Source organism: Oratosquilla oratoria, chromosome 3 (genome assembly GCF_046742065.1).
Source record: "Oratosquilla oratoria isolate Oo_2021 chromosome 3, ASM4674206v1, whole genome shotgun sequence".
Classification (NCBI taxonomy): Eukaryota; Metazoa; Arthropoda; class Malacostraca; order Stomatopoda; family Squillidae; genus Oratosquilla; species Oratosquilla oratoria.
Genome location: NC_134779.1, coordinates 67,104,487 through 67,116,300, shown reverse-complemented (window position 1 = coordinate 67,116,300; position 11,814 = coordinate 67,104,487). Strand labels below are relative to the sequence as shown.

General features: G+C 43.3%; 1 protein-coding gene across 2 annotated transcripts in view; it reads right to left on the bottom strand.

Moving 5' to 3' along the window:
- LOC143023650 (single insulin-like growth factor-binding domain protein-2) overlaps window positions 1–10,409 on the bottom strand; it is a 31,077-nt gene extending 20,668 nt beyond the window's left edge. Inside the window, exons 1-3 of one of the 2 annotated variants that reach the window (XM_076182244.1) lie at window positions 10,290–10,409; window positions 9,974–10,091; window positions 8,985–9,222 (exon numbers count right to left, since the gene is read on the bottom strand). In XM_076182244.1, the coding sequence (XP_076038359.1) occupies window positions 9,052–9,222; window positions 9,974–10,091; window positions 10,290–10,360 (360 nt within the window). In that variant the 5' untranslated portion in view covers window positions 10,361–10,409 and the 3' untranslated portion in view covers window positions 8,985–9,051. Of the gene's footprint in view, window positions 1–8,984; window positions 9,223–9,973; window positions 10,092–10,289 lie in introns of those variants that run through there. The other variant, XM_076182252.1, reaches the window with a different exon arrangement.
- Between the last annotated feature and the right edge of the window lie 1,405 nt (window positions 10,410–11,814).

Genomic DNA, 11,814 nt, shown 5'->3' with positions numbered 1-11,814 from the left:
CTGCATTTTAAGATATTGAAGTCCATTTGCCATTTAACTGACCATGTGAACAATTTATTAAGACCCTGCTGCAGAATGAGCGTCTTCTCCTGACCTAATTAGGTGTCCTATTTTAGTGTCATCCGCAAACTTACCAACATCACTATTAATCCCACTGTCCAAGTCGTTTAAGTACACAATGTACAACAAGGGACCGGAACCAAGCCCTGTGGAACTCCACTAGAAACACTCCCCCATTTGGATTTTACACCGTTTACAGTGACCCACTGCTTTCAGTCACTGATCCAAGCTCTAAGATATTCAAACATTTTTCCTCCCATGCCATGGACTTGACTTTATTTAGTAGTTTCTGGTGGGGCACCATGTCGAACGCTTTGCTAAAGGCAAGGTAAATAACTTTGTAACTATTATTATTATTTGACGCCTTGAAGAAGTTAGTGTAAAAAAAAAATAGAAGATTAGTTATACGTGATTCATCATTGGAGAATCCATGCTGTGAATCACGAATCAGTCTCTCGATATGATTTTTTGTTCTATTGGCTATTATTGAGTCAAGCATTTACCAATAGTAATGTCAAACTGATTGGACTGTAGTTGCATATAAACAATTTATCTCCCTTTTTGAAAACAAGAACAACGTTTGCCTGCCCCCAAGCAATAGGTACAAAACCAGTGTCAATCGATTGATTAAATATTTCCGTTAACTGGTCTCAGATTTCAAATTTACACTCTTTGAGCTCTCTGCAACAAAACAAATGTGTTTTTGCTACGTGGTAGGCGTGGCTTGAGCGGCTGAGGACGGCAATTTTAATCGGGCCTCTCTTCGGATTTGGCGTGGGAACACCACTGCCCACCAGTGTAACAAAACAAATGTGTTTTGCTACATGTAGTGGTGGTTTGAGGGTGAGGTAAAGTTTCTGGTTGACTTTGTTGAGCTACGGAGATTATATACAACTAGGGTCTTGATCTTAACTACTCCTCGTGCCGAGTCTTAACCTCGGCACTGCCTCCTGCCAGGTTCGTGACTTCGGGTAGTTCTCCTGCCATATCTAACCTCTCCTTTGTAAACACAATGAGAAAAGATTTGTTAGTCGCATCCCTTATTCTTTCCTCCGAATCTATCATGACATCTTCGTCGTTTTTAATTGGGCATATTTTTTCCTTATTTTTTGTTCTGTAAATATTAAAGAAGTCCTTTGGGTTGGATCTCGCTTGTCTGGCAACTTTAATTTCATGGTTGCTTTTCGCTGTGCGCATGTTCTTTTTAACCAGTCTTATATATAGACTTTGGGTGTATTTCCTCGTTTTTAATTCTAAAGCCCTCTTTTTATTCCGATTTCGATTTTCGGCCTATCCGCCATCCATTTGGGAGTATTAGTGCTGGACCTTACTGTTTTGAGGGGAATAGTTTATTTTGCACATTCAAAATCGAAACTGTTAGGTTACTGTACATTGCATGCAGATTGTTGACCGTGCTATTTACCTCACGCTTGTGAGTGACCTGACCCAAAGGAACGCATCTCACCCTCCGGGACCCGACACCTGACTGCGCCAATGACGTCCGGACTGACCGTTTACCTTACCCTGTCATAGTCCTCTGGGTTGGTCTCGTAAGTGACCAATTGCCCTAAACACTTTCTCATTTCATCAACATTGGCTCTCCTCAAATTAGCAACTAGAACGTTATTCGTATGATTTGATTTTACCATATAATATTAAACCTTATTTCTTGATCGCTAGAGCTTAGACCATCTCCTACTTTTATGTTCCATGATCACAATGTGCTTGTACTGAGACGACCTGCGAATTTCTTGAATCAGGAGAATCATTGGTCTTCTCTGCAACGACGTTACCAAAACTGAATGAAATCTTTTGTAGCCATAAAATGAAAAAAGTAAGACAAATTACGTATCCACAACGAAGTAGTTAACCTAGGCAGTTTTCACCTCCTTCCCAAGATGCCATCGAGTTCAGTATGCAGGACTGGACTAACCACACATGATACATTCTTTGTACCTCATAACGGTGGCTTGACTCATCTGTAATCAGAATATTACTAAATTTGCTAGGTTGGATCAGAAGAGTGAAAATCCTCAGGGTTCCATTCTTGGGTCACTTCTTTTCAGTGTATGCATCAATGAGAAAGACCATGGGCCCAAATCTAACTCTAAACTGTGCGGAATAACAATCTCTCAGATGAGCTGGAAATTAAAAAAAATCTAGATCAACTAGAGAAATGGTCGGAAGTGTGGTTCAGATGAAAATTATTTTGAATAGGATTACAACTTATCTGGAAAAAAAAAAACAATCAAAGCGGAGAGTAAAAAGGATTTTGTCTCTCCACCAGAGAATATGAGATTCTAGGAGAGGAAGCTCGATCTTCTAACTTCAAAAGTTCTGCTCTCCTCAATCAACTGTATGACTCATTAGCCCGTCCATATTTGGAATATGTTGGTTCAGTGTGAAGCAAAAAGCTCATAAAATTAAGTCTAGTCATTTCCATAATGAATACTAACCAGACGTGAAATAATGATTTTAGACTGCCAAGACGTATATTTAACCTTGAGGTAGGTAGGAACAACATTACCAACTGTCTAGTTAATGTATGACCCCCCCCCCGCAGAGACAATTTGACGTACATCGGTTCAAAGATGTGAGGTTCACTTGTTCCATGAAAACATCAAAGCAACGTGTTGAGATGTCTGTCTGGGCGGGCTAGGGCGCCGTTACTTGCGGCGAAGGTCGAGGGGAAAGCGGTTCGAATTCTGACCCCGTTGAAGTTGAACCAAGGGTATGGTTCATTAAATTCCAACCTACAAAGCCCTCTGTGGGGGGCATTGCCCTAGCCTTCCGATAGGGGGTGTTTGTGACGTTAAACCATATCATCATCATTTCTTTGTTCGATTTGATTTTTTCTTTTTTTATGAGCCGGAAGCTCTCCATCTGACAATCTGTATTGTTGTCACTCCATTGTGATCATCACAAAGGTAATTCATTATCACTGTTTAAGGGATGACCAAACGTAACTGTACAGCGGCGAAATGCAGCGTCATAACTAAACTCGGCCCACACGTGGAGTAGAACGAATTATATGAAATATTCTAGAGGAAATAACCAGCGACCTCCAAACTAGGAACAGCAAGGCGCGTCGATGAGCTGGAGTGACAGACTGATGCCTCAAAGGTCGATCTAATAGGATGTGACGATACAAAGGAGAGGTTAGACATGGTACCTGACTGTATAGATTACCTGAGTTGGCTACGTGAATGACAATAACTACTACCCAAGCACTTGTTCAAGTAACGCGATTGAACTATTTCTCTACACTAGAACTCGTATTAAGTCCAGGATTACTAATCTCTACTTGTTTAATCCAACAGTTACATGCGTAGAGTCCCCGAATCTTCTGAATTAATCCTGAATAAAATCGCTTGGCGTCACCCAGAACAAATGTGCAGGTCATCAATAATAGCGAAAATATTATGAACGAAACCATTGTCATCGAATTTCTTACCAATTTACTTTTTATATTTTGAAATGTGATTCCATTCTGTCCACATTCCATCATCAGACTGAATGAAATATATGGCGTGATATTAAAAAAGAAAATGTAGTCGAACAAAAATTTATTGACTATGCCACAAAGTTCAAAAGAAGGGTGATTAATTATGATTAAATATTTCACCGTATCTATGCATCCCGTAAGCAAATTTGGAGTGATTTTTGGAGGACCGATCTCCTCGCCGCTCAATAAATATCCTGTTGTGTTGAACGCCCTAACGATTTGAAGAGGGATTTCACAATGTCACTGGGGAACAGTAGTTATAGAGGACCTACAGATTTTCAGTGCCACAGGATATTCAAGGGGCCACAATGTACTCGAAATGCCCACAGAGAACTGTCGGTCCTGCAGGGATCTCGGAGCGTCTATGGCGTCCTGGAATGTTTCAGAGTAAAGGAAGTTTGTGCCACGGGAAACACGTATGGTTGAAAGGGATCAGAGAGTAACAGGGAGACCCACGAGGTAATTACAGAGCCACAGGGAATTTCCATTGTAGTAGGAGAACCAGCAGTGCCATGAAGGACCTACAGTGCCACAGAGAAACTGGAATGTCACTAGAGACTCATAGTTTCACAAAGAGGGAAGCACTCACATTATCACAGAAGACCTTCCACGCCACAGAGAATTCACAGTCCCCCAAAACTTTGTCTTCTTTGGCACCGCACATTACTTATTCATTTAATGCGGATGTTTCAGACTACTCCATTTAGCCCATTGTCTCCCCATTGGTAGTAAAATGGTTAAGGGCTCGACCTAGGATTCCCAATTGGACAGGTAATCAGACCCATGACATGGCGAAGGCCAAGTCGAAATTCTCGAAAGGAAAAGTGATTCCTGTTTACTGTGGAGGATATTGCTGTGGCTGGGTACCACGGTGGGGGGTTGAGGCTTGCCTCGGTTGACGGTCGGGACCCACCATGGCGTGACTGCTCGAACCCTCGCCGTGACGCAGAGCTTAGGAGAGGCATCCACTCTGAGTAATGGCCCCCGACCGCTGTTCACTTCAGGACCTGAGGTGACTTGGGCATCACTGTGTGTGTGTGGTGCACCAGCTTCCTCCGGTTATCGTCACTGTTGTGGCATACCGTCAACACCGTCTCCTGCGTTCATGTATAACCACTTCCGGACCACCAATAAAACTGAGGTTCGAGCAGGAACCGGCTCCGCAAACCATGAAAAATGTGATTGATTAATAGTGCGGGTTCCCCACTTTGAAGCATGCACGTGCGCGCATACATTGTCTTATATGCGTACTAGACGCGACGCAAGGTTCATTCCGTAGTTAGTAGTCTCAGGCTCAGCGCCAATAGCCTCGCAAGGACCATGGGACCTCGGGTCGCGGTCTTGGATCTGGTCCTCCTGGTCTTCCTCTTCGTGGCGACGGAGAGTTGAGTGAATGTCTGTCTAAAAGAACTTCTCTTTCATTTACCTTTGATTTGCACCAAGCCATTTCAGTCTACCAAAAAATTCCTGGTTAGATAGATTGACTTGTCGCATTGTTCTATTGATACACGAGGGAACATGGTGTGTTTTCTTTTATATATGCAATATAGGTATAGCTTCATTTTCCACTGATATGTCGAGCAATGTCTGGGTATATAAAAGGGTTTGGTTTAAGAATAGAGAGTATATCTGATAGGAAGATGTTAGATTATGTGTGTGTGTGTGTGTGTGTGTGTGTGTGTGTGTGTGTGTGTGTGTGTGTGTGTGTGTGTGTGTGTGTGTGTGTGTGTGTGTGTGTGTGTGTGTGTGTGTGTGTGCGTGTGTGTGTGCGTGTGTCTGTGTGTGTGTGTGTGTGTGTGTGTGTGTGTGTGTGTGTGTGTGTGTGTGTGTGTGTGTGTGTGTGTGTGTGTGTGTGTGTGTGTGTGTGTGTGTGTGTGTGTGTGTGTGTGTGTGTGTTGTCTGCATATGGTATCAGCTGAGCCTGACATGGTGTAAACATGCGTAGTGTTCTCGCGTGGAGATGGAACGTAACTCTCTGAGCCACTCGGATCTTGAGATCAATTGGAATGAAGTGGATGGTACCATCGTCTGAACTTATACTGTAACTGTTACAATTGTGTCGCGTTCCCAGTCTCGTCGGCTTGAATAGGTAATGTCCTTCTGTCTTGAAAGGTGGCCTAAACTAGGCAGTAGGCTAATGGAGGTAATTAACGCACGCGGTGGTTAGACTAGCTGTTGACGTTATGCATTTGTAATGCAGAATTACAGTGCAACTTGTTCACTGTGTGAAGATGCACATTAAATGTTACCCCTACAGTAACTATAAGGTAAAATTAAAATGTATTGTAACATTAGAATATATTGAATACATCCAATTGATTGTTCATCGTATTCAAAATAAAGATTTGCGAGTGAACTATGCAATGAAATAAATACAAATATTATATTAGAACATAATATTCAGATTTTTTTAGTATAGAATAAAAAAGGTTACCTTTGCAAGTCTGAATTTGTTATGTCTCATAAAAACCATGGTTACGAAAACTAAACAATGTGTACCATCTGCATGAATAAAACTAACTTTATTATTGATAATATAGATAACTAATACATCATTTTTGAAAAGTCACCTCGCCAAGCGCAAGGGTCTACAAGACCGGGCATAAGTTGGGTGGGCACATATGAAGATGACGTTAGAGGGTCTATCATCAATAGGGAAGAGGCCAAACGCAGAGTGTGGGAGTCCAATATATTTTACGTTTCGCCCAGCAGGGCTTCTTCAGAAATAACATCGATGAAAAACATTTTACTCCTTATATAGCCCGAGCCTTGCGGGGAGAAACAAACATTAAAATGGTGTACACACAATTTGCGCAAATTGCTTTTTACTTATAATTAAAATTGCCAATGGTTTGTTGCAATCATTGCTGCTTTTACTCGTTTATCATCTACAAATTTTAACATTTAGCAGTTCATGAAGCGATCGTTGAAATGATACTTTAGGTGTTTACACACACACTAAATAAATGATAATGAGAAAGTGGGAGATAAAGAGAGGAGTAAGAGATATGGCATGAGGGGAGGGTAGACAGAATGTAACAATTAGCCTCAGAGAAAAGTCAATGCCAATTCCTGGAGTTAAGCTCATCCTAAACAATGACCTTGCAGGTTCATTAGTAGTATCTCTTAGATACTGTGACAAAAATCCTGCAATTGTAGATCACATACATCCTGAATTTTTCCCCTATATGCAGTAACTCGTTCCAAATCAATTCCCTTAAACGAAACTGCACCTGATATTGTTTTATCTACATAAGAACATAAAAATGAAGGAGACTGCAAGAGACCATAAGGCCTACACTCGGCAGCTCCGTATCAATCACCACCTGTCATCCCCATCCATAAAGTTGTCTAATCGTTTCTTAAAACAACTGATAGTTTCGGCGCTTACTACATGGTTACTAAGTCTATTCCATTCGTCGACCATTCTATTAGTAAACCAATTTTTGGCTATTTCCTTCTTAAATCTAAATTTGTCCAGTTCAAAACCATTACTGCGAGTCCTGCCCGGTTGTTTTGATATGATGACCTTGCTTGCACCACCCTTGTTAAAGCCTTTGATCCATTTGAACAACTGTATTAGATCACCCCGCACTCTGGATCTTTCTCTGTATTGATTCTAATAAATTGATGTCCATTCTGTAGGACGGAGACCAAAAACTGTACCGCATAGTCAAGGATGGGTCTAACTATCGCTAGATAGAGTTTGATAACTACCTCTGCACTTCTATTCGTTACCGTCCTAACAATGAAACCTAATGTTCTGCTTTATTCCTTGCGCTAATGCACTGTTTCCTGGTTTTAAGGTCAGACCCGCTAGAACTTCGAAGTCTCTCTCGCACTCAGTTTTTTCTAAAAAGCGTGATATCTAAGCTGTATCTATTTTCGGGGTTGTGTAGCCCTACGTTTAACACGCTACACTTAGAGATATTGAAGTTCATTTGCCATTTCACCGACCATGTGAACAATTTGTTAAGATCATCCTGCAGAATCTCTGCGTCGTCCCCTGACCTAATTTGGCGTCCTATTTTAGTGTCGCCCGCAAACTTACTAACATCACTATTTATCCCATCGTTTCAGTCGTTTATGTACATAATGAACAACAAGGGACCCAAAACCGGGGAGTGGTGCCATAATTGGTCATCAATCACAGATGTCTGGAAACAAAGCACAACATGCAAATTGATACCAAATGTAAAGATTTCAAGGTGAAAACATATACATACATACATACAGACTGTCACTACGGCGGTCCGGGTTCAAATCCTGCCCAAGGGATGAAAATAATTTCATTATCGCTGCGCTTCGAGTCGTTACTCCAACTCTTGTGGGCGGGGAGTTGGGTGTGTGCGTGTGCGTGTAAGGTCAAAGCATTACCCATAGATCGGTCATTGGAGCTCTGAGCTCTCTTCCACGAGGGAAATAGCTGTCGATCACTAGTCTAACACGTGATCCAAAGACCAAGGTGAATCACATATATACACCAAAGTCTTTTTACCCCTTACAAGGGAGGTAGAAAAAAGGCATAAAATCCACTCTCGCCCTACCATTCACCCACCTCCCTCCCTCTTATCTTGGCTCCTCCTGGATGTCGGGTCATCCCTACATCTCGCCCACTGCCCTAGGTCAAAGGCAGTGTCGCAAGACACAGCAGATCCACAGCAAGGCCGCTTCATTAAATCGGCGACCACGCCTCCGTCCCCTCATCCAGAAACACATATTTCCTCAACATCACCCACCATCTACCTTTCATGCGTCACAGCATCATCCATACACAACAATTCACCCCTATCTTCTGCATTCTCCCGTCCTTCCTCAACAGACATTACCCTCTTTCCCAACACCCCTTTTACCCCATCCATCCATCTCGTACTTGGTCTCCCACTCATGTTCACTCCTTCCACGTCTGCCCTCTTCACTCATTCTTTCCGTGTGTCCAAACCATCCCAATACTCTTTCATCAACCGTATCTCCCAACTTCCTTTCCACTCCTGTTCTCCTCGTTTCTCATTCTATCCAGTTTAGTAACCCCAATAAGTCACGGCATTTACCCCCCAGGTACAATGTGTTATTTCCTTTGATATAGTGCAAACTCTAGTTTACACACCGACAAGTTTTATTAATAGAGTCTCTTAGCTTTAGTAACGCCACCACGTCTTGGCTACATCTCCCATGTTGGTGGGGTACGGTCCTGCTGTAAACCACTATGCCTGGGCATTGGTGACATGACAATGTCACTTACTTTTGTTAATGTTGTTACAGGGAATAAGATCAATGTAATGAGAAAAACAAAAGCAAAAAATTCTTGCTTTTATTTACCTTATTTTACAAAAAACATATTGGGCATTCTCAAATGTAAAAAATAAAATAATTAAACGCTTAACAATGCAGCCAATACCTTCTCTACGATAGCCGTTGAAAAAAAATAAACAGTGGTTCCTTCCCGAACCAAAAACAGAAGGATGAGACATATAACTGTTTGCCGATTAGTGACGATTCCTCCTAGGAGGGCCACGGCCAGGAAAGCCTATGGGCTTCCTTCTTCTTCTTATACAAATACCGTCGCTGTTGAAGTCCGACTCATCCCGAAGACAGAAGAGTCCCCTGCCGCAGTTCCCATGAATGAACCAAGGACCTCCACACACCTCATACTGGGCCTGTAGGGGCGGGTTGGAAGGAAGTAATACAATTGCCTAACGACAGTGAGAATAAGTATACAAGACAAAAATTATGATATCAGGCGCCTGTCACCCATAACCAGCACTTAATGGCGCGGTCACAGGACTGGTAAAGGAGAAATTAGAGGGAATAGCAGAACGGAGAGATATTATACAAGTTAAAAGTGATCAACGTTCGTTATTTTTCACCCACAAGGAGCTGAGACAGTACAGTCAATAATGGGCTCTTGGACAGAAGTGGGGTGGGTGAAGGATGGATTAAAAATGCCAATCTATTATCCCCCCCCCCAACACACACACATACATGACGATGAAAGGGTTCGTTCCTGCATGGGGAGTTTCTTTTGGATGAAGACAGTCGTTTGGTGCCAAATTGTAAAAAAAAAAGCCGATTATTTTTAAGATAAAAAATATTGATATTTCAAGGCTGCAATTTGGCTAAAAAACCCGCAAGGCCATTCATATGTTGCACACTCAAGAGTATAGTTGAGAAAATCTCGACAATAAATGTTAACGATTTATTCCAACTCCGGACCTGTGAGTCAACTGTTGTTTGTTGATGAAACTATGCTTATAGCTGGGTAAGAGCAAAGTCTAAAACAGTTAGAGACGGAAATCAGGATGGCGTGTGATAGGAGAAAGTTGATGCTAAATGTGAAAAAATAGGAGGGAATAGGTCAAACAACAAATACTCAAAAGTGGAAAAAGGATAACCTGACATTCAACTCACTTTGGCGCAGACCGTGCAGCATCCGCAAACGTCACTTTCGGTTCCCGCTGGACAGGTGGCGGGGTCCAGGGGCGGGCAGTCCAACTTATTACACACAGAGCATGACAACCCTTGGCTCCTGAGAGAAGGATAAAGAAAGACATAGAGATGAGGGACGGACATTGTCATTGCGAAATGACCATGTCTTCAGAAGAAAACAGAGCCCAGTGAAAGGTTAGAGCAATAAAAAGCTTCAGCCTATTCTCGACTATTGTTCCCTCATCCGTCTCATCACCTTAGTAAACTTGGATGTGACGAGATTGCCCGCTTGCCGTACCTTTGGACGAAGGCGAGGATACCCAGAAGCAGGAGCAGGAGCAGGAGGTGAGGACCCGTCTGAAGACCCATGTTGACTGTAACGACGTTCCCTCTGGCCACTGCGGGTGTTCAAAGAGGAACTGACACTCTGTTTTTTTGTTTTTTTCTCTTTAAAAATTAATCCCAGCGGAGGGATCCGATTTAGGGACTGTCTTTTAGTTTCTCATTATTGGCTGTGTGTCTACATCTAGTATATCTAATTCGTCTCCGGGAAGATGTCAAGCGCCAGCGGCGCTATAATAAGTGTCCAACTGGTGAGGTGGAGATTAGGTGGGCTGCCATGATGATGCTGTGGTGGTCGGTGATTGAATATAACATTCTTGGAAGTGGTTGCGAAGGATGGGGCATAGGAATAAGCAGTGGAGGAAAGAGACCAGCTCCGTCCCGCAGGCACAGACGGTCTTCAGATAGCGGGTTCTCCAGTGGTTGACACGGATTCTTGTGATGAGGTGAAGAATGTGGGTTGGAAGTGGATGAGGGTGGGTCCAGAGGGTTCCCTTATTGCATGTCTTGATGGGCCAGCCTCGGGTAGCGGCAGTCCCGGCATATTCCTCTGACCAGAGCTCCCATGTTGCTTGGTCAATTTTTTTTGTTGGCATCACTTGTTGAAAAGCAGAGCGAGATGCAATCCTCTTCAGAGGTTAGGGCCCCTCGTTTGGCGGCTCGGTCGGCCATCTCGTTTCCATGGATGCCTACATGGGAGGGCACCCACTGGAAACGAAGACGGAGTCCGCGTCGTGCGATTTCTTCTGAAAGGATTAGGATTTCCTTGAGGATTTCCGGTCTTGTTTTGCAGTACTCACTCTGTATTACATTTAGGCTGGACTGGGAGTCCGATAGGATGACTATTTGCGTTGGGGAACGGGGGAGAGTTTTGACTTTATTCAAAGCTTCTCTGATGGCGACGAGTTCGGCAGTTAGGATGGTGGTGGGCGGGAGCTTCACTTCGAAGTGCTCTCGCGTGGTCTCGAAGAACAGTCCTGCTCCTGTTCTGCCGTCACTGAGTACCGATCCATCTGTGAAAATCTTGAAGTCGTCTGCGTATTCCTTAGCCAGCAGTTCTCGAGTACAGGTGGCGATTTGATGTAGCCACGGTCACCCCAATCCCCAAAAAACAACAAGCCACGTCACATGGTGGCCAGACACAGACACATATCCCTCACCTCTCACGTCGGGAAAATCTACGAGAGTATGGTCTTACATCGCCTCACTCACATCATCGAGAACAAGGGTGCACTTCCAAAACTTCAAGTAGGGTTCCGAAAAGGTAGAAGCATCAATGGCCACATTGTGCGGCTCGCAGAACACGTCCGTAAGGCCCAGTGGCAGAAGAGAATTCTGCACACCTGCTTCCTGGACATCGCCCAAGCCTTCGACACCATCTGGCACGCCAAGCTTTTGCTGAAGCTTAAATCTATCGGAGTCTCCCCAGCGTTGTATTCCTTCGTTTGCTCCTTTCTCTCCGGCCGCTCAATAATAGTGCG